We start from the raw sequence: 16003 nt of genomic DNA, 5'->3' as shown, positions 1-16003 counted from the left end.
CAATGGTGTGCTTTTTGAAGGTGTGAGTGTTTTAGTTTAGAAGCTACAAGTGTTTGTTTGAGAGTATGTACATGAGGGCAGAGACCCTCCAATTGTGGTTTCCATGACTACAGTAAACAAATCTCTGCCATCTGTGCAGGAGTTGAGAGCAGCCGAAAAGTGTACATTTTTAGTGTGTGAAAATCAAATAACTCCGCATATGTTGCTTGGAAGTGGAATATAATACCATATTTTTGTAGAGATTTTTCTGAGGAATCCAGTGGTGTGTTTTGTGAAGCTGTGAGAGTTTTAGTTTAGACGTGAGAAGCATTTGTTTGAGAGTATGTACCATGAGAGGACACGGCCTCCCCATTGACTTCCATTGTAAGCGTGAAAAGTGTCTCCCCCACTTTGACGGCCTATAAAATGGGAACCGAGCGCGTAGTAGATTAGCCTTTAAAGATTTTTGAAGAGCACAGTTGGGAGAGTCATGTGTGAAAGTTTGGAAGCGATGCCATTTACGGTTTAGGAGGAGATAGATTTTGTTCGGGCGTAAAAAAAGTCCTAATTTTGACAGTTTTGTCCAATTTGTGGACATTGTGTTGTAGATAGGTGAGAGGTCAGAGTGTATGAATTGTTGGTCTTGCTGAGACGAATGCAACGGTGTTGGTCCCATGTCTGTGGGACATTCGTGCAAGCAGTTATAGCGCTCCCAATTTTTTTTGAGTTTTTTTGCTCCCTAGGTGGCGCTATTGAGTTTTGGTGAAATTTTTTTTTAAAATATAAAATTTTTTGCCAGACCGGACGTGCGTGCAAAAATTCAGCGAATTTCATGCATGTTCAGGGGGTGAAATTAAGGTTTAAAGTGGCGGGGAAGAAAGAAAGAAAAATTAAAGCTGCAAGCAGCGTTGTTAGGGCCTGAGCCCCCGCGCGGCCTATGGCCGCGTCCTTGACAGCGGCCCGAATCCAACGGTGTAATCGGCAAATCCCTAGGCCTTGTAGTTTAGGAGATACGAGCCTCAGTGCGCTGCACAGTGTGAGAGCAGAGCTGAGAGCCGGCCATTTAAGAGCCCCTCCCTTCTCTGCTCGCTCTCTGCCATCTGTGTCAGAGTGGAGAGCAGAGCTGAGAGCAGAGCTGCCAGCTGGCCCTTTAAGAACCCCTCCCCCGCTGCACTGTGTCTGATCTGTGCTGGAGTGGAGAGAGTGGAGGATTCAGAGAAATGTAGTGTGTAAAAGCTGAATAAGTCGGCATACGTTGGTCAAAAGTCACACAAAATACCATATTTTTGTAGGGATTTTTGTCAGGAATACAGTGGTGTGTTTTTAAAAGCTGTGCGATGTATGGTATAGACGTGAGAAGCATTTGTTCGAGAGTATGTACCCTGAGAGGACACGCTCTCCCCATAGACTTCCATTGTAAGGCGAAAAGTGTCTCCCCCACTTTGACGGCTCATAAAATCCAAACCAAGCGCGTAGTATATTAACCTTGAACAACTTTCAATCAGCACAGTTGGGAGAGTAATGTGTGAAAGTTTGGAAGCCCTGGCATTTACGGTTTAGGAGGAGATAGATTTTGTTCGGGGCGCAAAATTGTCCAAAATTAGACATTCGTGTCCAAATTGTGGACATCCTGTTACAGTTAGGTCAGGGGTGTGAGTGTATGATTTATCCGTCTTGATGAGACGAGTTCAATGGTGTTTGTCCCATGTCTGTAGGACATTCCTACAGTCTGTGGCGTGGTTTTTTGTGTATGTAGGTGGCGCTATTGAGTAGAGCGCCTCTTTTTTTTTTAATTATCGAATTTTTCGCCGCACCCGATGTGCTTACCAAATTTGGTGAGTTTTCATGCATGTTTAGGGGGTCAAATTTACTTTTGAAGTGGCGAGTGTGACTTCGAAACATAATAGGGTCTTCGCCAGGGACTGGCTCAGGCCCTAATAATCGGAAGAAAAAAACGAAGCAATTTTAGATATAATTTTGCCACCATTGGTTTCAATGGGAGACCTCACCCCCCTCTCCCCCCCGGACCCCCCTGTGATGTTTTTAGAGGCCTGTGATGTTCCTAAGTGTGTGTTTTTACTGCTTTTAGCGCTGACTTCGTGTCTCTCTGACTTCGAAACATAATAGGGTCTTCGCCCAGAAGTACCTTCTGGCTCAGGCCCTAATTAAAGCTGCAAGCAGCGTTGTTAGGGTCTGAGCCCCCGCCTAACCGCGGCCGGATCGCCGGCCCGAATCCAACGGTGTAATCGGCAAATCCCTAGGCCTTGTAGTTTAGGAGATACGAGCCTCAGTGCGCTGCACAGTGTGACTGCAGAGCTGAGAGCCGGCCCTTTAAGAGCCCCTCCCTTCTCTGCTCGCTCTCTGCCATCTGTGTCAGAGTGGAGAGCAGAGGAGGATTTGGCAGTTTAACTGTGAAACACAGTCATAACTCAGCATATGTTGGTCAAAAGTGGAAAGTAAAGAGATATTTTCGCAGTTTTTTTTAATCAGGAATTCAATAATGTGTTTTTTGAAAGTGTGAGTGTTTTAATGTACAAGCTAGAAGTGTTTGAGAATATGTACCATGAGAGCAGAGATGCTCCCTTTTTGTTTCCATGACAACAGTAAACAAATCTCTACCATCTGTATTAGATTGAAGGGCAGAGGAGGATTCTGCCAGTTTTACTTTGAAAAACAGTCATTAACTCTCCATATGTTGGCCAATAGTAATATTTCAGGCCATCTTTTTCAGTTGTGACTCCAAGTGCTGAGCTGACAGCATTGATCCGTCTGCCTGTCATCTTCTGTCCTACCTTTGTCTAAGTTTGATGTGCTTCTCCTAGTGAAGGTGTTGAATGACATCATCAATCCCAGGGTGATGGAGAAGTGCTCCTCCATCCATGTTGGTATCAAAGTGGTGAGAGTTGAAGTTGAGGAGGTAGAAGCTCCAGTTGGACCCAAAGTGTGACTGCAGATGTGACAGCTTCATATTGACCCTTGTGTTCATCATTGTCTGTGCGACCTGTTGGCTGTCACTTTACTGTGGTTCTTCCAGTTCAGTTGCTGAATATCATCAAGCATGAATGTGGCAAAATACAGCATTGAAAACAGGACATTTGACTGTGGATTAGAAAGTTCAACATTCATTGTCCATGTACACTGTTATTGTGACAATAAAAGACAGACATCAGCTGTGGTGAACATGGGAATTTATTAACTGATTAATTTGAACAAAAGGTCAATCAGAAACAGTCACTGCATGTGTAACAAAGTGTAAATTATAAATCTGAAGTCAAACAAAAATGCTTTTAGAACATACAGTGAACATAATTAATGAAAGTAATTTAGAACTTCAATGAAATTTCTCCCCGTTGGGGTTCAATGAACAAACTATTTACAAGTTTAGTGAAAGAAACCCAACATTCCCACATGAGCAAGCACTTGGCGACGGTGGTGAGGAAAAACTCCCTTTTACAGGAAGAAACCTCAGGCAGAACCAGGCTCAAAGTGGGCGGCCACCTGCCTGGACCGGTTGGGGTTGAGAGGGAGAGGGAGAGAGATGGGGCTGGGGTGGAGAGGGGAGATAGACTTGGGGGTGAGGGGCGGGGGCAGTGGGAGAAGAGGAGAGAGATACAGAGAGAGAGAGACAAAGAGGGAGGGGGCTGAGAGGAGAGACAACAGGCAAAAATATACATGCATGATACATTTATAAAACATTTATAAGAGACCAACAGCAATAATGTGACAGACAGTGACTCACAACAACTACAAATGACCAACAACAACTATAAATATCAACAACTATAAATAACAACAACAACTATAAATATCAACTACAACAACGTGCTGTGACCCATGATTGTCACGCAGCACCAGTGGAACCATGATTCGTGGAGCTAAACTACCAACTCATAGTCACTACAAAACTGCAGTAAGTGCAGTGCGTGACAGTGGAATAAGTTAATAAATACATGAATAAATACCTTAAAAACCGTGCATGTCAAGACATGCACAGAATAAATAGCCAAAGTTAAAAAGGTTTAAAAAGTTAAAAGATTAAAAAGGGCACAGAGAGGTGGAGTGGGACTTTCTACACTAACAAATGCCAACAGTCATGCCAGGCTTCCTATCAACAACAGGTCCGAGTCAACTTGTCCTACCAGCACACACAGAGCCAACTGAGCTGACATGAGGCTAGTATTTGACCTGGGACAGCCATGTAGCTTTGACACTCAGTCATCCTGGTGGTCAGAATCGCCCTGGAAATCCTCAAAGTCATCCAAGCTAAACAAACTGGCGAGGTCATCGAACTCCCCCTGATCATCTGAAACAGAAAACCTACACAGGATCCCTTCGTGATCGCTGAAGTAGGCTGGCCAGACTGCACATTCCACGTCGTACTGTGACGTTTTAACGTAAACGTGGTCAATTAGCGTCCCCTTTTCTGTGGTCTCTTGTGTCACGTGTTGGGTGAACCCTTTTTCTTCCATAAATTTACAAATTGATGACCCTTTCAAAATGTTCTCATTAAAGTCTCCCATGACTACAACAGTGTTACTTGTCGGAGTTAACCAGTCAAGTAACCTCCCCACATTGCCTTTGAACAGCAAATTTGGATACGCTGGTGGACGGTAAATGACGGCCAGGGAAATGCTCAATTTTTTGTGCAGGCACACCAAGCACTCCAGATTGAAATCGGGTACCTGCAGAATGTCGACGTCCGAATGGGCTAAACTATACAGGCCGACGCCACCGCGTTCTAACTGCTGGAATTTGGAGAATGTGGGGTCAGCGGCGCTGTAACACAGAGACCGAGGACGACTGTGGAAATCGTAGCCAGAAATTTGCACACAGTCCAATGAGGACTGTGCAGTGAGCCATGTTTCTGTGACAGCAATGCAGTTAAGCTGCAAATGCTGCGTGCAGGACACCAAGTCTAGCAGGTGGCGACTTAAACTTTGTACGTTCATCAAATACACCGCGAACTGTGTATTTGATGAAGGCTGCTCAATCAAAAATGGAGGCATGCTAGCCATGGCCTCCTTAATGGTGTCCTTGCAGTAAATGGCCTTTTCTTCAAAGTCCTTGATGATCAGTCCCGACAAGGCCCTAACACGACTGAGAGCTACATACGCCTGCCCAGGTGCAAATACCTTCTTTAAACACACAACAGCCTGGTCTACAGTCAACCCCTGCACTTTGTGGACTGTACAAGCCCACGCTAGCCTGAGGGGAAACTGCACCCGCACACAACCGCGCTTCCTGGTCTTCTCCCTGTCTGGTTCAATAGCAGTAGAATGCCTGTATTCTACTGCTGCGTGTGGACGCTCTGTCCTCCTCTGTCTGCCAATGTTTTCGTCATCGAACTTGACGTAAATTCTCAGAGGAAATGTGGGGTCGGGGCCAAATTCAATGTAGCTGACAGTGCCACACGCGCCATTGACCAGACCGTCCTGGACGTCGACGTTACGACAGAGCATGACTCTGGCGTTTTTGGCCAAACACAATTTAGATTCCAAACACGTGCCCTGCCCCTTGCTAATGATTCCAGGTTCCAATTTGCCGGTTTTGCGGTTCGGCGTAAAGTCTTTAGCGTCAATTTCAACATAATCTGGGCACGTGCGGAACAACTGGTTCAAATTAAATTCTTCCACTTGCACATTTGTGGTGAAAATATGCAAGGCCGAGCTATCTTCCCCTGTCTCTCGCGATTTCAAAATTTGGACGTCGCCGTCTAACATGGGGGTTTTCTTTGAACGCACCCTAAGCCTGTTCAACATCTCAGCAAAGGAGCTGTCCTTCTGTCTGACGACAGTAGTCAGCTCCACCACGCTAAAGTGGCACCACAGGTCCACACCAACCTGACCAGCGTACAGCGGCTTCCCTTTAACGGGAGGCAACTGGTAGAAGTCACCGACGGCTATGACGCTAACATTACCAAATGGGGAAAAGTCACCGGTCTGTTTAAGCTGCCTCAACCTGCCGTGAACGTATGCCAACAGATTGTGATCAACCATGCTAATCTCATCAATGATGACAATTTGGAGGTCTCTAAATGTGGCCCTTAGAGAGTTCAGTTTGTCTTCTCCCAAGGGTGTGTAAGGCAAGCTGGAGTGTGTGCCAATACTCAGCGAGTGATGAATTGTTGCTGCATTTAAAGTGTATGCAGCTATGCCCGTGGAGGCCATTAACAGAACCGAAATGCTATCTGGTTGATGACAAAGTGTTGCCAGCAGTCTCCCGGCCTCGTACTGAATGGCCCTAATTAAGTGACTTTTCCCCGTCCCTGCACCGCCTGTCAAAAACACATGCAGAGGCTCTGGGTTCTTACCCATGGCCTTCTGCAGACACCACTGTCTAACTTTGTTGAAGACAGCCATTTGCGTCTCGTTCAGAGACCTAACTAAGGCCAAGCCGTCACTTCTGGGCAAAATGCTCCTGTTCCTCTCCAAAAACACATCTGTTTTTGGTTTGGCAGCCGCCAAATCGGGAACATTTTGTAAGGCGTCGGCCAAATGCTCATCAGCATTTTCGCCTTGCCTTTGCTCTTTCATCTCCTCTAAACACTCGAGGCGTTCCGCTTCCAGCTCAGGACAGAGCTCCCCCCAAACATCCTCATCGACCTGACCTTGCTGAGCAATCTCCTCAGCGTGATCCAACTCAGGACAATCGACCTCAAACCTGGCCCTGTTCTCATCGACGACGCTTTGAACCGGCTTCAACGAACCGTCCCTGAACCTAACCTCTCCATCCTTATAGAACTGACTGAACAGATGAAAACCCTCAGGTTTCAGATCTGCGTCAATTCTGTAATGGAGATACATCTGAAGCAGACTCTGATAGTGTGCTTCCTCTTGCTTTTCTAAATCAAACCGCATGTAGCGCACAACAGCGAACTGAGACCGCGTTCTCCTCGAGATGAAGCCAAGTCCATTCTTCAGTTGAATCATGTTCTTGGACTTTTCATTCTTGCTGAGAAGACGATACTCAGACGCAAACGTAGCCATACACATGTCCTCGAACACCTGGTCATCTGGCCTGCTCCTATACCTATCTACGATATTTGGCATCCACATATCCTCTGACCTCATGTCACCACAAGCGGCTTTCTGCCTCAACACACTGAGGGGTAAACTCATCCTAACAACATTTGCCCCTGTTGGCACAAAAACAACCTTCCTGGAACACTCCCTCAGATGCATGTTCGTTAGCCTGTACACCGACTCCTGGGCACAAACGTCCCTGTTGTGCAAATACACACTTCCTAATTTTTTCAAAGCCTCTCTAGCAGAGAGATTTGATTGTTTGGATGCTTCTTTTTGTGCGTTGGCCAATAAAAGCCCAATTTCTCTCTCGGCTTTGGTTATATACGAAATGATATAAATGATTACTGCATAGGCATCGGTGACAAAGCTAATGTCCATGTTAGCATTCCAGCACTTCAACAATTTCTTATTATACTGGTTCACCCAGACGTCCTTTACCCCTCTTTTATAGACTACCCTAGTCTTTGTGTGCAGGCGCTTATAAGCCAGCTCAAAAATCTCCTGATTAATGCCCAGAGTCTGGAACAAGTGGTCCACGCTAGCGTAGGCCACTTCTCCTGCGTCCGCTTTTTTAACAGCCTTCTTCACGGCTTTCAAAATGGCGTGTGCCGTCTCCTTATTAATGGGATTCGTGTCTTGAAAACAATTACAGACCGGCACGCTTGTTGACTGAGGATTCTCTCTGGCCTTCGGATCACAGGTACAGGTTTTAATTTCCGTTTTACAAACAAAAGTTCGTGCCGAAACAACTTTTGGGAAATGGAAGCGACACGTTCCGTGTTTCAAGCAGGATTTGGTGTGTCGCCTGGAGTGGGCTTGAACCGATGCCACGATAGCCGATAACGTGTCATCGTCAGGGTTTAAGTCGCAGGTGACATATTGGTCAATAAATGCCACCACTTCCTCATCTGTGTTCTTATCAATTTGGGGAGCCCCCTCAATCCAAAACAGACAGTGGACATGAGGGGAGCCGCGCTGCTGAAATTCTACCCTATAAAAGTAATCTGTGATTTTGCCAATCGGTTGTGAAGGAGACTTGAGAACCTCATTCAAAAAGCAATGCCACCTGTAATCAAACATCCTCGCGGCTGTCACGGGGTTCCTCCGCAACAGCTCGCACCTGTCTGCCCACTCCAAATCCTCTACCGTCTGCGTTCTGCCCTCCTGCTTCAGGATACTGGTCAGGAGATTCTGCCAGCGCAGATCAGCAGACGAAAACGAACAGAACCACGTCGGAATCCCCAACTGACGGACGCATGCTAACAGGTCCTTTTGAACCGACTGCCAAAAGGCAGGCGTTCCTCGAATGGGCTTCAGAAATCTGAAGCCCTCGTCGACCTGCAACATCTGCTTCAAAGTGTCCTCGTTCATCAGCATCGCTGCGCTAACCTTCTGGGACTTGTGACCTGCCCTACCCTTACGCCCTGCCACGGAAACTTTCGAGGACACTTGCTCAGTCTCAGACATGTACTGACTGAAGAAAATGTACTCAACGTTGCCGGAATAGCGGCCATCCGCATGCATAATCCGGTTGTTGAAGTACCGCGTCAATGTCAACGCTTGCGAGCGCCCGTCGTGAAATGTTTTCCTACCCAGAGGAAACAAGACGGGGAAACACTTGGCCTCGTTCGTGTGGTCAGAAAGCAGCCTAACTGGACTGTTCCCTTCCGCAGGCGCCACGTTGATGATGTCCTCGAAATACTGGTCTAATGCTTCCTGACCAATATCAACAGGCATAAGACAAGTGTCCTGAAACATGCAGTGCTGCTGTCTGTCATGCAACAGTTCATCTTGAATTATTTCTGTTGAATCATCTATCACGTCGTCTTGACCACCTGACGGAGCTGTCACCGCACCCTCTGAAACGACCTGCTTCACCTCATCAGACTCTGCCCCATCTACGACAGCTCCGTCCTCACCGTCAGACTGAACCTCCTCAGTCTCGCCATCGTCCTGGCGACAAAAGTCATTGACCCAATCCTCATTGAAGTCAATGTTCTGGTAAAAAGGATTATTCCTTTTTAAAAAGTGCAGCGCCTGTCTTACTCGTGTACTGTCGACAAACTGATATCGATAATGGCCTTTGTAGGTCAACTTGCGTTTAAGTTTGACCTGCATCATGGACCCTTCCACGCTAGTCCTAGGCAACACATTGGTTGTCTGCACGACATTAGCCGGAACGCATGTTACCGGCCCATGTACTCCGTTCTGCCCCCCTTTGGGCAATGCCAACAATTTCATGAACGGAATATGCAGTGCAATCAAGTGTTGCTCCAAGCTATTTAAGCATCCCAGTTCCGGCGGAATGGGATCCGGTGTCAGGTTGTTGACCCAACACTCAGCTGGAATCTGCCCTTTGGAAATCTTACTGTGACACGTATGGCAGATCCAAAGTTCCCCTCTACAAGCTGCCAACCCACAAGGCACAACACAATCACTACCACACCTATGCAAATACGTGTCACTAATGCATCGGTTTGCAACGGCAACTCTAGCAGAATTTCCAGCGTACATTTCATAGCTACAACCCAGCACCTGAGTTCTGAACAACAACCGATGACAGACACAACAGATGAACTCAGGGCCGTCTCTAACCTTATCCAAAAACCGATCCATCACAAAAGTATAATCATGAGACTTTTGTAATATTTGTTGCCTTGTCAAGGCAACACTAGCAATGATTTTCTGCTTAACCTCCGAACTTTTATGGTACCTTATTCTTTTGACTTCCCTTGTCCAGTTTTTCACTCTCTGTCTATACTCGAAGTTCTGTCTGTATTTTTGCCTACTCGCTACTTTACTCCGTGATCTTACTTTATCAGCATGCACAACATTCTGTCTATATTTAATTCGACTGTTGGATTTAATGCGCTCCCTATACTGGACATTGTGTCTATATTTCATGGCACTGAGGGATTTAACGCGCTCCCTATGCTGAACGCAGTGTCTATATTTCATAACACTTGCTGATTTAACATGCTCCCTATGCTGGACATTGTCTCTATATTTCTTAACACTTATGGATTTAACTCGCTCCCTATGCTGGACGTTGTCTCTATATTTCTTAACACTTATGGATTTAACTCGCTCCCTATGCTGGACGTTGTCTCTATATTTCTTAACACTTATGGATTTAACACGCTCCCTATGCTGTACATTGTGTCTATATTTGTTTACGCTCTTTGATTTTACACGCTCCCTATGCTGTACATTGTGTCTATATTTGATCAGACTGTATTGTTTACTGTAGGCTTTGACAATGTCTCTTTGTTTTACATCAGAGAGATAATTTTGTTGACTCCACAATTTTGCCCTTTCCCTAAAGAGTACATTTTGAGAATACAATCTCCGAATCCTTAACTGCTGTTTTTTCCTTATCAACATATTTAATTTCTGCTGTGTGAGTTTCTTCACTTTCAAATACTTTGACTTTTTATACTGACTGCTTTCTGTCGACTTAGTTATATGAGTCACAATGTGATCATCATCAACACCTACATCAGTAACTACAAATACCGAATCATCTCCTACAGCTGACCTGTTGCAATCAAAGTTGACCATTTTGTTCCTCAAGCTGTAACTGTAAACTTCACTCCCTTGGCAGTAACCATAACAAGTCAGCTGTCCAGGCTTCCTCACACAAACCAAATTGTCAAAGTGCCCGTCCATGTTGTGTAAATAAATACACTGGTCTGACAAGCAGGGAGTGCCACAGCTGTATTTTAGCCATCGTCCATCATAAAAAGTACACAGACAAAGTCCTAGCCAATCAGCAGTAACCTGAATTTCCACCTCTGTGGCCCAAGTGTTCACATATGTCATCCTGGACTGCTCAAGATACTGCAAAACAGAGGAATACTCACTTCTTAAAAGAATGAGATATTTACCTTCATTCCCCTGGAGCTCTTTACATACAGCTGATCTAATCTTCCGATGGTGCTTCTGTGAGCCACTCACAGCCTGAGAGATGGCTCTGAAGAAGCAGTTCCCATCACCAACGATCCTCTCATGTTTACATGGAGAACCGATCAATCCAATGTCTTTTGAGACTGGAGGATTGAACTTCACAAAGTCCACATTCAACTTGCGACACAACACCTGACAAACATCTACACTAAGAGGACTAAAGACCAGCGTGTCATTTTTGACAGCACTAACAAATTGTACATCCATGTCTAAGTCATGAGACATCTTTAATTTCTTTGACATGCCCGTGTCAGAAGAAAGGTTGCGCTTCCTACCATGAGTACTCTGTGGTTCTGCTTTGGACACACTGCTCACTTCAGGGGATGAAGTATGGTCAGAAATGTAACACACTTCCAAACTTTCAGCTACACTTAGTACATCCTCAGATATGTGTATGGAGAGACCGTTTTGTCTTTGCTCAGTTACAGTTGACTGTGGGGCTGTACTGGGCTGTATGAGAGTTTCTGCAGAAACACCAGATGGAACTGGATTTACACCCGGACACACAACAACACCACATAGTTCGAAAAGCTTTTGGTTTGAACTGAGACTCTCAGCCAAACAGCAGATGTAGTGGTGCAGGTCATCAATACTAGCAAAATGCAGAACCACACTGGTACCACGGCAATGTGACAAGCCACTATAATTCCGTGAGTGACTGTCGACAACAGCAAACTGTCCATCCTGATGGATGATCGAAGTGGTGTTACCACACAGTGTCATAAGACATGTGCTGTACTGACTAAAGGTCCTGGCCAGTCCATCACGCAGACTGATGAAGACACCAAAGTCAACCAGCTCCCCTTCAGTCACACCAACTTCACCTAACAGTACATCCCCAAAATGGAAGCTGCATATCTGTCCATCAACTTCCAAGTGCTGTGGCAGATCAGGAACAGATAGCAGATTTGAGGGATGTGTAAAAGAGCCACTGTCACGCAAGAAGGTGTATAACTCATCACCTTCAAACAAGGTTCGATCCAGATCAGATGTTTGCCAGGAAAAGACACAGCTAAGTGTGTGTTTGGCTATGCTGACCAAAGCAATAGCCATACACTGCAGACCTCCGTATCTGAACTGCTCATGTCCCTGATGAAATGAGCCCTTCACAAGTTTAACCAGCCTAATCCCTCTACTATTTGGAGCTACCAGTACCACATCATTGCTGTTGGAATCTGCATTACCAGCTTTAACATCATGCAACATAGAACAAGCAGACTTAGCTTTGCTGGGAGTGTGCGTCGTCTGCGTTGGCTCCTGGACCGTTGATCCCGTCAGCAAGGCAGGGTGAGCTGCGGCAACCTCCCTCTTCGGACCCTCTGGCACCACGGCAGCAGTCAGTGGCACCGCAGACTCCTCCACGCACGCCTTGGCTGCCGCCTCCACCTGATCAAAGATGAAAAGAGAATGTTAAATGTGAATGAAGTAGGAGAGGAAATGTTGGTGATTTGAATGAGCCACAAGAAGTAAAGTGTATGTAATTAAAGCAAGGCCAACCTGCTGCGCTGCTGGACGGGGCTTGGAGGCGGACACGGTCAGATGGGCAGGTGGTGTTGCCAGCACCTAAATAAAGAGAAGGAGAGTAAGTACAAAAGAAGTGGACTTATATGTTGAAGTCAAAATGCAGGTCTAAGTTATATTGCAGTTATTGGAAGAAAAGATCAAAATACCAACCTGTCGCTTTCCTCCTTTGTTCTTTGAGGCAACACGATGGCGCTGGCGCTTCCCGTGCCCAGGGGAAGGCTGAAGGAAGAAGAGATTGTTTTTTTTTTATTCAAACATCTGATATGCATGTAGGCTTTAAACAGTACATGTAATGAGTGGTATAGTTACCTGGCCAGCTGGTGGAGCAGCAGTGCAGCCGGAGCCAGAAGAAGGTGAAACCTTCTCCATGGCATCCAGCATGTCACTGCTGAACCACACCGGGTTGGACGGGATGGGAGACTGTCGGGCCGGAGGTGTACCAGTCTTTCAAACAGAAAGCAAATAGGGGAAGGAGGATATATGTTAGATGTTGGTCATGACAAGAAGCGTTAAGAAATGTGCATTTGGATAATGTAGTAGTGAAATACATTACCGCGCATGCCCGTCCAACGAGGGTCCACTCCCGGGGGTCACGACGACGAGGCACAGGAACGTGTCCCGTCACGATCACCCTGGGAGACACCCTGACACGTGGCGATGTGCGGGGTGACACGGTGGGCTGTGGTGGAGGGGGGGCGAGCTGACGGACCGCGGCGTTCCACAGCAGGTCCACCACAACCGGCATGCCATCGGAGTCGCTGAGATGCACCTGAAAGACAGGAAAACAAAGCAGACTTTAATGGGGGTCACGTGGCATGGGAGAAGAGGGCAGTTAAAGAATGTGACATATGTAAAAGACGACATTGGCTGTACTTACACCGTCGTGGCACCACAGCTCCAACCGATGGACTGGGAGGTGCTCCGCCATAGACACGTATGGGATACCTGAGAGATGTGGAAAGCAGAAATATCTATTATAATGGTGTAATGTGCATTAAATAGTAGAACGTTTAAGTCTGAATTTGATTGAAGAAGGAGAAACGGAAAAAGTGTAGCATACCCATGCGCGCTGTGACACGGCGGTATTCCTGACGCAGCAGGTCCTGCAAGGCCGGCTCGATGGTTAAGCGTGGAGGGAAATCCATCACTAACACCTTGAAGGGCGAAATGAAACAAATGTCATGTATGACTGTAAATAGTGACATAAGTAACAAGTGTGACTGGCAAGAGGGAAGACATAATAGTAACGGTATATGAGAAACAGAAGCTCACCGTCGGCCAGAGGCTGCTGACTGTGGTCAGGAGAGCACGGAAGTCCAACGCCGCCTCACCAACAGTCCTGCTGGCTGTGAGGTTGTTGCTGGGGGCCCCCACGCACACCAAGTCCGGGGTCCAGGGGAGGGCAGCATGCATGACCTCGGTCCGGAGGTCAGAGGCGGCTCCACCTGGAACGGATAAGAAGCCAAAAGTGAGAGAACCCTGCGGCATACTCACGAATCCGTCGACGATGGCGCGCAGGTGGGAGTCTCCGAGGACGAACACCATCTGTCACAGAAGCACATGTTTAGAAGAGTCACCAAATGAGAGTCTGTAAATGCATGCAACGATATCAAGCGAGAGAGTATTACCTTCTGGCCGGGAGACTGTGCAGGAGTGACCAACTTCACGGAGTGGTTGGTGTAGAGTGAAGATGGCCATCTCCGCACGCGATGGCGGCGTCCGGTACCGCGCCCTGTTAGGATGGAGACGTAAAAGAATGTGAGGCCATGGTTGAAATTTTTTTGTGGTAAGTGTTTAAGTGGAAGGAGCAAGGTATTACAATAAGAGTTAATACATACGAGCAACAAACTCGGGGACAGGTGGCCCAGGGGTCCAAGGCTCCTGCTGCGCCATCCTCCGCTTGGCCGCCTGGGCAAGCCGGTGGGACTTGGAACGGGGCATCTACAAAAGACAAATTTTGAAACTAAGCATTCACAGACAAAGCGTACAAGTATAGAATGGTAGTTGTACTTACAAACGGGACGGCGGTGATCGTCCGAAGTGGGTGAATTAAAAAAGTGCAACTTACCTTGGTTGTGGGAGATGAGCAATCAGTAAATGTAGAGTGAGTGTGTGAGTGTGTGTGTGTGTGTGTGTGTGTGAGAGTTTATGAACAAATGCAAAAGTGGTGAATTGGAGAAAAGATATGTGTTATATAAAATTAAGCAACTATGTGTATGTGTATTTTTCAAAGTAGAGATTTCCTGAAGAGTTGTTGATGTAGCACAAAGCAGCAGAGCAGCAAGGGACAAGTCAAGATCTGTAAAGTAAACATGAGGGTGTTTTTACAATAATAGCACCAATGCAAGGAATAATACTGTGACATATACCATTAGATATTAAAATTAGAAATAAAATGTAGATATACAAACATGTATGCACACATACATGTAGGCACACACATGCAATCATACATATACATATGTATGCACACACACATATACACACATATATACACACACATATATACACACATATATACACACATATATACACACACATATACACACATATATACACACACACATATATACACACACACACATATATACACACACACACACATATATACACACACACACACATATACACACACACACATATATACACACACACACATATATACACACACACACATATATACACACACACACATATATACACACACACACATATATATATATATATATATATATATATATTTTTTTTTTTTTTTTCTCAGGAAAAAATACACAAAACCATATAGCTGTAGATAGATTATGTAAAATGGCCGACGACGAGCTAGCGGCCCAGTCGCGGTGACGGGAAATGGCCGACGACAAGCTAGCGGCCCAGACGCCGTGATGCTAAATGGCCCGGGGACGAGCCAGCGGCCCAGACGCGGTGATGCTAAATGGCCGACGACGAGCTAGCGGCCAAGTCGGGGTGATGCTAAATGGCCGAGACAAGCTAGCGGCCCAGTCGCGGTGATGCTAAAAGGCCGACGACGAGCTAGCGGCCCAGTAGCATCAAGCGGGCGGAGTGCGGAGTTTAGGGTTGTAAATGCACACTAACATTACTACATACACGGAGCACATGTAAGTAGGGGAAATACATATCGATGAACCAAATGAAAAGACTGAATTAATGGCAACATGGCTGAAGCTAATAATAAATCATGCAATAGAGAAGAAAGCACTTACCTCCAGTCGCGAGAGCAAGAGAAAATGGCGACCGCAGCCTTCAGCTTTTATGAGCTCGTATGAGGAGACGTCACGGAGTGCATTGCAGCACAGCAACTGATTGGCAGAGAGGTGGCATGATGACACGTCATGAAGTGCATTGCAGCACAGCAACTGATTGGCAGAGAGCTGTCAGATCTGACCATTGAGGAGAGAGCTGAGACTTCACAGAGCCTTGTTGCTACGGTTTGAGAGCCCCTCCCTTCTCTGCTCGCTCTCTGCCGTCTGTGTCAGAGTGGAGAGCAGAGG

At 46.3% G+C, this 16003-nt stretch overlaps 1 protein-coding gene across 1 annotated transcript; it reads right to left on the bottom strand.

Annotated features, from left to right (window-relative positions):
- Positions 1–3150: 3150 nt before the first annotated feature.
- LOC147270845 (uncharacterized) lies at positions 3151–15803 on the bottom strand. The gene is made up of 11 exons (XM_086201012.1): positions 15716–15803; positions 14333–14793; positions 14123–14226; positions 13767–14039; positions 13555–13648; positions 13372–13439; positions 13048–13263; positions 12804–12938; positions 12645–12713; positions 12468–12533; positions 3151–12356 (listed from the first exon to the last, which is right to left on the bottom strand). The coding sequence occupies exons 2-11, from the start codon at positions 14433–14435 to the stop codon at positions 4191–4193; spliced, it is 9294 nt and encodes a 3097-aa protein (XP_086057138.1). The 5' UTR covers positions 14436–14793; positions 15716–15803; the 3' UTR covers positions 3151–4190.
- Between the last annotated feature and the right edge of the window lie 200 nt (positions 15804–16003).

This window comes from Aulostomus chinensis, chromosome 1, assembly GCF_037954235.1.
Source record: "Aulostomus chinensis isolate RoL2024-O1b breed Wild chromosome 1, RoL_Achi_v1.0, whole genome shotgun sequence".
Classification (NCBI taxonomy): Eukaryota; Metazoa; Chordata; class Actinopteri; order Syngnathiformes; family Aulostomidae; genus Aulostomus; species Aulostomus chinensis.
The sequence above is the reverse complement of the archived record's forward strand: the minus strand, read 5'-3'. Positions and strand labels throughout refer to the sequence as shown.